This window comes from Xyrauchen texanus, chromosome 31 (genome assembly GCF_025860055.1).
Source record: "Xyrauchen texanus isolate HMW12.3.18 chromosome 31, RBS_HiC_50CHRs, whole genome shotgun sequence".
NCBI classification, from domain to species: domain Eukaryota; kingdom Metazoa; phylum Chordata; class Actinopteri; order Cypriniformes; family Catostomidae; genus Xyrauchen; species Xyrauchen texanus.
Genome location: NC_068306.1, coordinates 11,679,385 through 11,692,010, shown reverse-complemented (window position 1 = coordinate 11,692,010; position 12,626 = coordinate 11,679,385). Strand labels below are relative to the sequence as shown.

At 39.3% G+C, this 12,626-nt stretch overlaps 1 protein-coding gene across 1 annotated transcript in view; it reads left to right on the top strand.

The window, feature by feature from the left end:
• Positions 1 to 11,778, top strand: part of LOC127625079 (patatin-like phospholipase domain-containing protein 7) — a 39,791-nt gene extending 28,013 nt beyond the window's left edge. The window contains exons 25-36 of the mRNA XM_052100144.1: positions 3,945 to 4,127; positions 4,651 to 4,769; positions 5,218 to 5,374; positions 5,706 to 5,822; positions 5,899 to 5,968; positions 6,053 to 6,169; positions 6,933 to 7,081; positions 7,379 to 7,531; positions 7,646 to 7,762; positions 7,986 to 8,070; positions 8,297 to 8,412; positions 9,955 to 11,778. Of these exons, the coding sequence (XP_051956104.1) occupies positions 3,945 to 4,127; positions 4,651 to 4,769; positions 5,218 to 5,374; positions 5,706 to 5,822; positions 5,899 to 5,968; positions 6,053 to 6,169; positions 6,933 to 7,081; positions 7,379 to 7,531; positions 7,646 to 7,762; positions 7,986 to 8,070; positions 8,297 to 8,412; positions 9,955 to 10,101 (1,530 nt within the window). The 3' untranslated portion in view covers positions 10,102 to 11,778. The remainder of the gene's footprint in view (positions 1 to 3,944; positions 4,128 to 4,650; positions 4,770 to 5,217; positions 5,375 to 5,705; positions 5,823 to 5,898; positions 5,969 to 6,052; positions 6,170 to 6,932; positions 7,082 to 7,378; positions 7,532 to 7,645; positions 7,763 to 7,985; positions 8,071 to 8,296; positions 8,413 to 9,954) is intronic.
• The last annotated feature ends 848 nt before the right edge of the window (positions 11,779 to 12,626 follow it).

Below are 12,626 nucleotides of genomic sequence, written 5' to 3'. Positions count from 1 at the left end.
ATTATCATTCGCACAGTATGACAGGTATTTTTAAAGGCTGAACACAAGTAAAATTAAGCCATTTGAACCATAACACTTTGGGCTAAAAATGGCTAATACTATTCCAGATTTACTGAGGGTGCAGTTTTTATCTTCTGTCCTGTAAATCACCACAGAACTCCCTGATCACAGGAACGCTAAGGATACAGTAATAGACCAAGTTGAACTGCAGGTCATACTCGCTACTTTTCCTTGAGAGCGAGAGATTAATCATTATGTGCAGCAGGGAGAGAATGCTTTTAGATTACCAGGGTTTCGGCAATCAAGCCTATGTGTTTGAATTGGATCGTAGGTCCAGGTTAGAGCAACATCCTCATTGATCATGTGTATTCTGCTGGCTTTAAAGGGTACAGCTTCTACAGCGCTGCTCTTTGAATAAGAGACGTGAAGCTCAGATGTGATAAAAGGGTCTGAAGTGGGCAATAGTATTCATATAAAAATAAATAATAGTATGTGGATGTTTTTTTTAACAAGTGCCAACCCATCCAGAGAACAGATTAATAGTTGCTCTTTTGAATGAAATGACCTTCCCAAAGAAACTGATTTGTTTTTGCATCTAAATAATTGAATTTAAAGGGATAGTTCACCCAAAAATAAAAGTTCTCTATATTTTACTCATCCTCATGCCATCCCAGATGAAGATGACTTTCTTCAGCAGAACGCAAAAGAAGATTTTCAGATCTGTAGGTCCATACAAATAAAGTGAATGGTGAACAGACCTTTTGTAGTAGGAATGGGATTCAGCAATAATTTGGTATTCGAATATTTAAGCTCATAACAAAATATTCTATCATTTAAAAAAAAAAAAAACTTCTAATTATATCCAAAACAAGCTTATATTATGTCCTGTGTGTTTTTTTTTTTTTTAATACTTAAACAAGCAATGCATGAAAACAAAACATTATAGAATGAAAGCATTTAAGCTCACACAAAGTGAAGAAAAACAAACTGCTAATGAAGTAGACTGATGCAGTTAAAGTACAGGATGAATAAACACTTGACATATAGTAGTTCTGTTTATAATGTATCATGTTTTTGTTGACCAAAAACAAGCATATCCACTTGCTTAGTAAACTATATACACACCAGTTTAAATTATGGAATGTCCCTTACCGCAGCTACTAAAGTCTTTCTCGGATGCCATGTTTGTTGTTTACAGAAGCGTCAGGGAGATTATGTTGCTAAGAAGACGCTTCTTTCTGTCAAGCTGCACATACAGTGGGTACGGAAAGTATTCAGACCCCCTTACATTTTTCACTCTTTGTTATATTGCAGCCATTTGCTAAAATCATTTAAGTTCATTTTTTTTCCTCATTATTGTACACACAGCACCCCATATTGACAGAAAAACACAGAATTGTTGACATTTTTGCACATTTATTAAAAAAGAAAAACTGATATCACATGGTCCTAAGTATTCAGACCCTTTGCTGTGACACTCATATTTAACTCAGGTGCTGTCCATTTCTTCTGATCATCCTTGAGATGGTTCTACACCTTCAATTGAGTCCAGTTGTGTTTGATTATACTGATTGGACTTGATTAGGAAAGCCACACACCTGTCTATATAAGACCTTACAGCTCACAGTGCATGTCAGAGCAAATGAGAATCATGAGGTCAAAGGAACTGCCTGAAGAGCTCAGAGACAGAATTGTGGCAAGGCACAGATCTGGCCAAGGTTAAAAAAAAATGTCTGCTGCCCTTAAGGTTCATAAGAGCAAAGTGGCCTCCATAATCCTTAAATGGAAGACATTTGGGACGACCAGAACCCTTCCTAGAGCTGGCCGTCCGGCCAAACTGAGCTATCGGGGGAGAAGAGCCTTGGTGAGAGAGGTAAAGAAGAACCCAAAGATCACTGTGGCTGAGCTCCAGAGATGCAGTCGGGAGAAGGGAGAAAGTTGTAGTAAGTCAACCATCACTGCAGCCATCCACCAGTCGGGGCTTTATGGCAGAGTGGCCCGACGGAAGCCTCTCCTCAGTGCAAGACACATGAAAGCCTGCATGGAGTTTGCTAAAAAACACCCGAAGGACTCCAAGATGGTGATAAATAAGATTCTCTGGTCTGATGAGACTTTTTGGCCTTAATTCTAAGCGGTATGTGTGGAGAAAACCAGGCACTGCTCATCACCTGTCCAATAGAGTATCAACAGTGAAGCATGGTGGTGGCAGCATCATGCTGTAGGGGTGTTTTTCAGCTGCAGGGACAGGACGACTGGTTGCAATCGAGGGAAAGATGAATGCGGCCAAGTACAGGGATATCCTGGACGAAAACCTTCTCCAGAGTGCTCTGGACCTCAGACTGGGCCGAAGGTTCACCTTCCAACAAGACAATGACCCTAAGCACACCGCTAAAATAACGAAGGAGTGGCTTCACAACAACTCCGTGACTGTTCTTGAATGGCCCAGCCAGAGCCCTGACTTAAACCCAATTGAGCATCTCTGGAGAGACCTGAAAATGGCTGTCCACCAACGTTTACCATCCAACCTGACAGAACTGGAGAGGATCTGCAAGGAGGAATGGCAGAGGATACCCAAATCCAGATGTGAAAATCTTTCCCAAAAAGACTCATGGCTGTATTAATCAAAAGGGTGCTTCCACTAAATACTGAACAAAGGGTCTGAATACTTAGGACCATGTGATATTTCAGTTTTTCTTTTTTAATAAATGTGCAAAAATGTCAACAATTCTGTGTTTTTCTGTCAATATGGGGTGCTGTGTGTACAATAATGAGGAAAAAAAAGAACTTAAATGATTTTAGCAAATGGCTGCAATATAACAAAGAGTGAAAAATTTAAGGGGGTCTGAATACTTTCCGTACCCACTGTATATGGGTGTAAAGTGTACATTTAGACATGAACCCAGCTTTCTTACAGTAAGCCACATTCTATCAGGTGGACTCGCAAACTTGAGTGAAATTTAAGATGACATTTATTTGATGAATATAAAACCGAAAACGAATGTCTCTCTTTGGCCCCTGTCTGGCGGTCCGAAGAAGTTTTACTCAGAAACGTCATATCCTGCCGGAGAAAGGAGGCAGTGGCGAGGAGCCTACCCCCTAGAACGGGACTCAACTGGTGGTGGTGGAGGTTACCGTGTTAGCACACTGAAACAGCAATGTGATAGATTGTGAGCAGACTTATAAAGCAATGGCTTACATGTGATTGGCTGGGAATTACCCAGCTAATGGTGCAATGATGTACAGCTGCTAGTCTTCCACTAAAACTACGCTGCGCTTACATTACTCCCAATATTCTGCTTTTCTGGTTTAGTTTGTGTGTTCAGGATTGTATATATAATTCGAATAGTATTTTTACTTTCCGAATAATTATTGCAGAATGAATACTGGAGTATTCGACTACTTATGCACATCCCTAATTTGTAGCTCCAAAAAAACACATAAAGGTAACATAAAAATAATCCTAAGACTCCAGTGTTTAAATCCATGTCTTCAGAAGCAATAAGGTGTGGTTGAGAAACCAAACAATATGCAAGTTCTTTTTACTCTAAATCTCAACTTAACTTCCACTTACAGAAAAATAAATCTGTCTCGCACCCACACCTATTCTATTGCTTCTGAAGATATGGATTTAAACACTGGAGTCATATGGATTACTTTTATGGTACCATTATGTGACTTTTGTTGCTACAAAGGTCTGATCACCATTCACTTACATTGTATGGACCTACAGAGCTGAGATATTCTTCTAAAAATCTTTCTTTTGTTCCGCTGAAGAAAGAATGTCATACATATCTGGGATGAAATGAGAGTAAATGATGAGAATTAGAATTTTTGGGTGAACCATCCCTTTAAGACTATAATTTCATTATTATGATGCATTTGGACAGTGTAGTTTTTTTAAAGGATGATATTCAGACCTAACTCTCTCTCTTTCTCTGTCTCAGCTGGAGCATATGCTAGAGGTGAGTGCGGTTAGGGCACAGAAACAGCTGGTGTTGTTGCACCGCGAGGACGGCCCTCCACCCAAAGGAACAGCCGAATGGCTGAATATGCGGAGTTGGATTTCCAGACACCTTCACCTGTCTTGCCCCCGCAGGGTCTTCTCCAAGAGGAGCCTGCCAAAACTGGTACAACACATTCCGTATTACATGTGGCTCCAGTAGTTCTCCTTTTTGTCTTGTTGACTTTTCCATAAATACAACTGATGCTTTTTATATGAATTTAAATGTTCTAACACCAAGGACCATGTTGGAAATAAGAGTTTACACTTTAACATGTTATCCTTTGGATTATGTTGTCTGTCAAATCCAAAATAAATCAAATCAAATCAAATCAAATCAAAAATTATACTTTTTTTTTAGCTAATATCAAGAGTTAATTTAATTAACTCTTGATATTCCTGTCAAGTTGCTTTCTGTGACTGGTGCTGCAGTGTCCTTTAGTGATTTGTGTTATGTTGTGGTAAATATTAGTCTCTATCAGGATATCAGAAGAAAAGATATGTAGAACCAAAGACAAATCATTCTTTTATAAACTTTATTTTAGAAAACGGATGCTTTCTGATCATTATGATCTACTTCCTTACACCAGTCCATGCTAGTCTTCTGTGGCTTTTGCTCTGGTTGAAGTTATTGTGTTTTTCTCCATCAGAGAGAGATGTATCAGCGTGTGTTCCTGAAACCTGCCGACCGTCACTCTGATTTTTCTCGCTTGGCCCGCATTCTGACAGGCAACGCCATTGCCCTGGTACTGGGGGGAGGAGGAGCAAGGTATCCACCTTCTTTTACGCTCTCTGTCTCTCTCTGTTTATTTTTAATTTTTTTATGATGGCTTCTGTTTGTCTGTTCTGTCTTTCTTGTGCTTTTTCAGGAGGTGTTTAAAGGTTGGCTGCTATTTTCTTCCATGTTTCCCTAGTGCAGTAACCTATGATTGATTCTGTGTAGTGTTAATAGTGCTTTGTCTACCTTTTGGATAGAAAGCCCCCTAGAGCTTTACAAAGACAGAACAACAGAAGGCTTGTTTATTGCTTACAACAGAGGGTCAGAGTAGTTATTACTAATACTGCCAGACGTTCATTTTGTTTTTAAATAATAGTACAGTAAGGATAGTTGTTGAAATTATATTATAATTTACCCTGATTATTTTTCCATATAAGCTGCGTATCACTGGTTTTATTTCCTCATTCACCCTGTATCCATCCTGTCTTTCCACTTTCAGGGGTTGCTCTCAGGTGGGCATCATTCGTGCATTAAGTGAGGCAGGAATCCCTATTGATCTGGTGGGTGGCACCTCGATTGGTTCCATGATGGGCGCTCTGTTTGCAGAGGACCGCAGTTATAGCAGGATGAAGATCAGAGCCAGAGAATGGGCCATGGTGAGTGTTTTTGTTCTCACTTTTGTTTTTAGTCTTCTATTTGTTATTTTTAAATGTTCTTTAGTTCTTTTAGTTTTGTTTTATTTAATTGGTTTAGATTTTGTTTTTCTTGTTTTGTTCTTTTTTGTTTAGATTTTTCTCTATGTATTATTCTTTTTATTGTTATTTAGTTTTATTTTTCTTGTTTTGTTTCTATCCTTTCCCTGTTCCTCTCTTTTCCTTTCCTTTTTCTTTCCTTTTCCTTTTCCTCACCTTCCCCTTTTCCTTTCCCATGGGTCCAATTAAAGAACCACTTAGAGCACAGAATGCTAACTCTTCCCCTCCTCTCCAGGAAATGACATCAGTGTTTAAGAAAGTGCTGGACTTGACCTACCCAATCACATCTATGTTCTCCGGAGCTGCATTCAACTCTAGCATTAATGCTGTCTTTAATGACAAGCAGATTGAGGTAGGAAACTGTCTATTTTTGGCTCCTTGGTTATCACAAACCGAAAATTCAGAGGCTTAACCATGTTTTCTTACAGGACCTCTGGATCCCATATTTCAACATCACCACAGACATCACCGCCTCCACAATGAGAGTTCACACTGATGGTTGGTACAGTCACACTGTCCACCTGTGTTTATTGGCTCCTGCTTTACAAGGATAAATGTCTGAAGTTTGCTTCTTTCTGTCAGGCTCTCTGTGGAGGTATGTGCGATCCAGCATGTCTCTTTCTGGTTACCTGCCACCACTATGTGATCCAAAAGATGGACACCTGCTCATGGACGGAGGCTACATCAACAACCTGCCAGGTATGTCAAATCAAATCCATTTATTGTCACTCAACCATATACACAAGGGCAACAGTGGGTGAAAGTCTTAGGTGCAGTTCCAAGCAACATAGTAGTATGACAATTACAATAAACATCTGGTTTACACATCTTGTTACACAACACAGTATACACCTAATAATATGCAATATACAGTATACACGGTATCAAATTAATATGAAGTGTTGTTGACATTCAGCTGTTGGTTGATAGTCAGTTGCCAGTGTGTTACAAAAATATTTATAAAATGTGAGTCCAGTCTGAGGCTAATAAAGTGCAGTGCTGATGTATATTGATCGTGAGAGATCAAGAGTTAAAAAGTCTGATCGCTTGGGGGAAAAGAAGCTGTCATGAAGTTGGCTGGTGCTGGTCCTTATGCTACGATACCGCCTGCCAGATGGTAGCAGTGAGAGCAGCCCATGGCTTGGGTGGCTGGAGTCTCTGATCCTCCAAGCTTTTTTTACACACAGCCTTGTATGGATATCCTGGAGGGATGATGTGTCTGGCAGTTCGCACCACCCTTTGCAGGGATTTGCGGTTTGCGGGTGGTGCTGTTGCCGTACCAGGCGGTGGTGCAGCCTGTCAAGATGCTCTACAGTGCTGGTGTGGAACCGTCAGCCGTGTGTAGTTGTACATAAGCTCCTAAAGCTTGAAACCCTCCACCAGACATTGAAATATGCCATTGAAAACACACTTTGTCATTCATGTAAAGCTGCTGAAATAGTGTCTTCTTCCCATGATCCAGCGGACGTGGCACGCTCCATGGGCGCCAAGGTGGTGATTGCCATCGATGTGGGCAGCCAAGATGAAACAAACCTCACCAACTATGGGGATGCCCTCTCCGGATGGTGGCTGCTATGGAACCGGTTCAACCCACTGGCTGAGAAAGTCAAGGTAAAGAGAGGCATTAGATGAGTATTGTATTTACCTAATTAGCGTTGTTCTGTTTTACTATTGCTCATTTATTTGAAATCCCAAGACTTGCATGTAAGTAGGGGCCGAGTCATATGTTGGAGACAGCATCTCATTTAAAACCCCTCAGAGAAACTTAGCATCTGCATAGCAATGCCCTTGCAACCATCCAAACCTCCATTTTGTACCCACAAGCTCCACTGTCAGGTTCTTTCAGGTTTGTTTATTAAGGTTGATTTTGATTTGAGATTTTGAAGGGTTTGTGTGCCTATGTTTTAGGTGCTAAATATGACTGAGATCCAGGCCCGGCTGGCTTACGTGTGCTCTGTGAGACAGCTTGAGTCAGTTAAAAGCAGCGACTACTGTGAATATATCAGACCTCCCATTGACAGATACCGCACGCTCGAGTTCGGCAAGTTCGATGAGATTAGCGTGAGTATTTTCTCTTATTTTTCACAGGCTACTTCCTGCACCATAAATATCTTAATCATTCTTATGACATTTTTCTGACTTGTTTTGGCTTGCCATGTGTTTGTATTTCAACAGGAAGTGGGCTACCATCATGGGAAGACAGTGTTTGATGTGTGGTGCAGGAGTGGAGTGATTGAAAAGATGATGAAGGACAGACATCAAGAGGAATTCCACAAAACTCAAAGCAATAATGTGAGCCAGAGATCAACCAAAGGATTTGAATACCAATTGCTAGAGATACAGTACCAGAGAAGTGTGATATTACAAAACTAATTTCAAACATGCAAGTATAATACTTTTAGCAGATTAGGGTTTTAAGATCATAAGTAACATTTCAGTTGTGTGTACAAACTTTTTTCTGGTATTGTGATGTGCTAGACCAGTTCTTCCCTTTAATTTATTGTCGTCTGTGCAGGTGGTGACCTGTCCAAATGCTTCCTTCACTGATCTGGCTGAGATTGTCTCTCGCATTGAACCAGTTAAAACAGCTCATATGGATGGTAGGTGATGGTGTTGAAATCCTTGTAAAATCCCTCAAGCCCTTCTGAGGATATCTTGGCAGTCTGTTTCAGGGATTTTTGGCATGATTCCTACCGACGATTAAATTCCCAGCATATTGATCTCTGTTGGCTGCTTAGTTGAATGTCAGTTAGTGTTATGCAGTTTCTGGACAAACATATACATCATTGGGATAATCTTCCTCCCTCCTGCCTCTCTCTCCCACAGATGAATCCGACTATCACACCGACTATGAAGAGGAGATGGCAGAGAGCGCTCTATCAGACATGGAGTGTTACAACCAACACAGTGAACATACAGAAGAAGAACTGACTGCAGACACTGTGAGTCTCATACATTCACATTTAAGGGGGTTGTACCCTGCACTCTGTATCATCATCTCTTTTCCTGAAGTCCACCATAAACCGAAGTTTATATTTCACGTTTTCCAACCTACTCTGTGACCATTAGAATTAATCTGGCTGTTTTTGCTATTGTACCTTAAAGACTTATATGACCCTGTTTACACTTGGTAATAAAGGAATGTTCTTTAAGTTAAGATCATTTGACAGCATTTGTGGCAAAATGTTGATAACCAACTTGTCCTTCTTTTTCTTTAAAAGCAAAAATCTGTGTTACAGTGAGGCACTTACAATGGAATGAATGGTGGGGTAATTTTTGAATATTAAAAGATTCACTTTTTCAAAAATGCAGAGACACAATACATAAAGGATATGTATGTAAACATGTTTTTAGTGTGATTAAATAGCGTACTATCCTTTTCTGTGTAAAGTTATAGCCAGTTTTACAACATCATTACCATGACAATGTAATGTCAACAAACAGTAAAATCCTAAAATGACTAAAATTACAGTAAACAATAATCCATCCTGAATGTGTCTTGGACAGCAGTGAAGCGCCACCCCTCACCTGTCAATCAACCGCTGCGCTAAAACAAGAGTTTAAACTTTGCCGGTTACGAACAGCTTTGAAAGGATATAACCGTCCGATCGGAAAATGTGAAAAAGCAAATTTATACACAAGCACAAGAACTTCATGGATCATCTTCAGTGTGTCTGATATTAACCTACAGACACACAGATGACAAGGACACACATCTAAAGCTCCTTACAGGTACTTCGCTGTAATAACTGAGAATTCTGCTTGAAGTGTTACGTTTGTGCTTAGATTAGATTATTTGAACTACATCTTGGAGAAAAGGCGCGCCGGATCTTCACACTTTTCTTTTTTGTCTTTTATGACTTTTGTTGTTAGTTATCATGCAGTAACACAATGACATAGTTATTGACGTATGTCGTCATGAAATCAGAGACTCTCCCCTCGAAATCCGAACACTAGCGGTCACAAGAGCTGCATTTAAATTACCAGGTGTAAACAGCGATGTGTCACGCCTAACCACATGTTATCGGATTACTTGAGATGCATCTTAATACCAGGTGTAAACGAGGTCTATAAGTAAATGATCTCTGTAAGGATTGGGTTACCTGATCATGGTGGGCCATGTTTCTGATAACTAAATAGTCTTTGATAATGTGTCTGGTCATGTTTAGGTGTTTATGCTGGTCAAATTAAGGTGCTTATGGTTGTGATGTCACTTTATTTCTGAACGAATATTTTTTGCAGCTTAGTTTCTATACATAGTCTGTGTGGACTGAGGAGGGAGCTTCATATTGTGAAGGTTAAAGTACGTGTAAATGGTACATTGACCTCTATTATTGAAAAAGAGCAAGGAAAATCCTGTTTCTATGATATGGCCAATTTTAAACTGACACTATGTACAAGCACTCAGTAAAGGATTTTTTTTGACCAGTTTTTAAGATTAATCTTTTGGCGTGACTGAAAAGCTGATTTATTTTTATTCCCAGGACGAAGAATTTGAGAGGGCTCGCAGACAGCCTGTGCATTCTAACCCAGAGAATGTGGGGCCTGTTTCATCTAAAACAATGCAAAACTCCAGCCCCAGCAGTCCTCCATGCCAGGAAAGCACACGGATAAGCACTCCTCCATCCTGACCGCTGATCCCTCCTCCCCCAGAGATGCCATCCTGGCAGGGTACTAACACTTGACACTCCCAAGATTTGGGCTTCAGACCTTGGTGCACATTCCAACCAAGCCCTTCCTGGCCTTGAAGAGCAGAAAGTGGGCAGTTTGTGTATTTATAATTGCCTTTCCCAAAAAAATCCAAAGAAGACACATGACTAACACACCGCTGACAGCTGGGTAACATGGCATGGCGTTGTAACTCATGTCCAACTGTATCATGCTGACTGGGTAAAATTTTGATTGCAAAGTCTCGAATTACATGTGCATTTAGTCAATAAAGGAGGGATTTACATGAGTAAGACAATCAACTACAATATTGCATTTGCAAATGGTTGGATTGGATTGCTTGTACTCTAAAGTCTTTCTACTGTCAATGAAAGAAGCAAAAAAGAGGGAGAAATATTGAGAGATCACAAAGGCACTGAGTTTTTTGTAGAGTTCTCTATAAGCTCTTTTGACTGTGTTTTTTTGTTTTGCTTTGAACTGACAAGTTGAAATGTCCCACATTTGCTGTTGTACAACATGGCTGTTGTATTTAGATCAGAGATGCTGTACTGAAGGATACTTGAACTGATATGGACTTTAGACAGCTTATAGACCGATCTAACCTAACCAGCATCGGATATCATACCAAATGTGTCTGTTAAATGACTCTTACCTTTAACAGCAATGATCAAAAACTATACAAATCATAAACGCAAGCCTATCAATGCAATATGTTTTTAAATCATGTTTTTGAATGTTATTTTTTTTTTTTGGGGTGAATAATTGATGTACATGCTACATGTAGTGCCTTTTTAACCCCGATACCTGCCATACAAGAGAATGGTAGTACAATAAGGGGTTTTAACAGGGTTTGGGAAAGGAGGCGGTGGGAACCGGATCAACACACAACAAGACTTTAATTATAACATAATAACAGACATCAACCACAAACACACACACACACACACACACACACAGCTCCATGTATTGATTAATTTGCAAATATGCGTATGTTTCGCGCATCTAAGTTTCATTTGAGCACCAGTCTGAATGTTGACTTTAATTATATACAGCCATTACTTACATTGACTGACATAGTGGATGTGAAGATGAGTGGTTACTCTGCTGTTATAATCATTTTGAAACAATCTTTATGCAATGTGCCAATAGTTTTGCATGAAATTGGAACACTGAGCTTAAAAAGCTACAAACTATGCGTTAAAGGGATAGTTCACCCAAAAATGAAAATTATGTTGTCATTTACTCACTCTTTATTTTGTTCCAAACCTGGAAGACTTTTTTACATGGAACACAAAAGGAGATGTTGGTCAGAATGTTAGCATCAGCCACCAAGCGCTTTCATTGTGTGGAAGAAAAGATGCAATGAAAGTAAGTTGTGATTGAGACTAACATTCATGCTATTCTAATGGGTTTAGAGTGAGTAAATGATGACATATCCCTTTAATGTTTTGACTGTCAGCAGTGGTCTATGTGAGTGGTTGAGGTCAGTTTCATTCCAAAGGTAATGAAACTGGACAAGTTGGACATTAGAGCTACCAAACAGGAATATGCATTTTTTTTTTTTTTTTTTTTAAATTACATGATTTCCAAACTTTATGTCCAAACAAATGTCAACCACTAATAAAGTGCATTTTGCTCTCTTTCTTTTTTTTTTTTTTTTGTCTTGTATTCAAAGATTACCGAGTTTGAAATATGTTTATTTGCATATGTTGCATAATGCAGAAAGGCTCATGTCTGCTGTGCACTACGCTCCAGGAAACGTGCGAACATGGGTAGTAATTATGAGGATGAATTATGGGATTCGGCAGTAAGTCCATAGTTTTTCTGCTTAATAGAGACTCCGCTGTCCTTAATTATAGCTTCATGCAGCGAATTGGGAATTGGGGAGAAAAGAAAATCAAAATTTTCCCTTTCTGATGGTTGATGTGAACATTACGTTTCTGACTTGCATCTGCACAATTTTATGCATTGCACTGCTGCCACATGATTGGCTGATTAGATAATCGCATGAATAAATAGGTGTACAGGTCTGCCTAATAAAAGGCTTAGTGAGTGTTTTTATTGATGAAATACATGGATTTGTAAAACAAAATTAAGCAAAATTGTAACAAATTATAACAAAAATAAAAAACCAATGAAATACAAGTTGTAATATTTCAGTAATGTACTTTGTTATAATTAACCGCATTAGATGGGAGAGAATTTCTTTTTCTTTCCATGTCCTTGTAGGGCATTTTTACATAAACAATTGAAAAAAAGAAAAACCTACCCAATGCGTGGCCACTCAATGTCGCTTGGGATAAAAGTGACTACATGAATATCCATGTAAATGTGTTGTTATTGCTCATTATTCGGGTTGGGGTTCTTTCAAAATTCCTAAACCCAAGTATTAAGGGCAAATTCTTAAAAAGCATCTACTCTCTGCATCACACATCAGCATTGTAATAGAGGAATAACTTGCGAAATGGCAGCATTGCCGTAGCAGTTT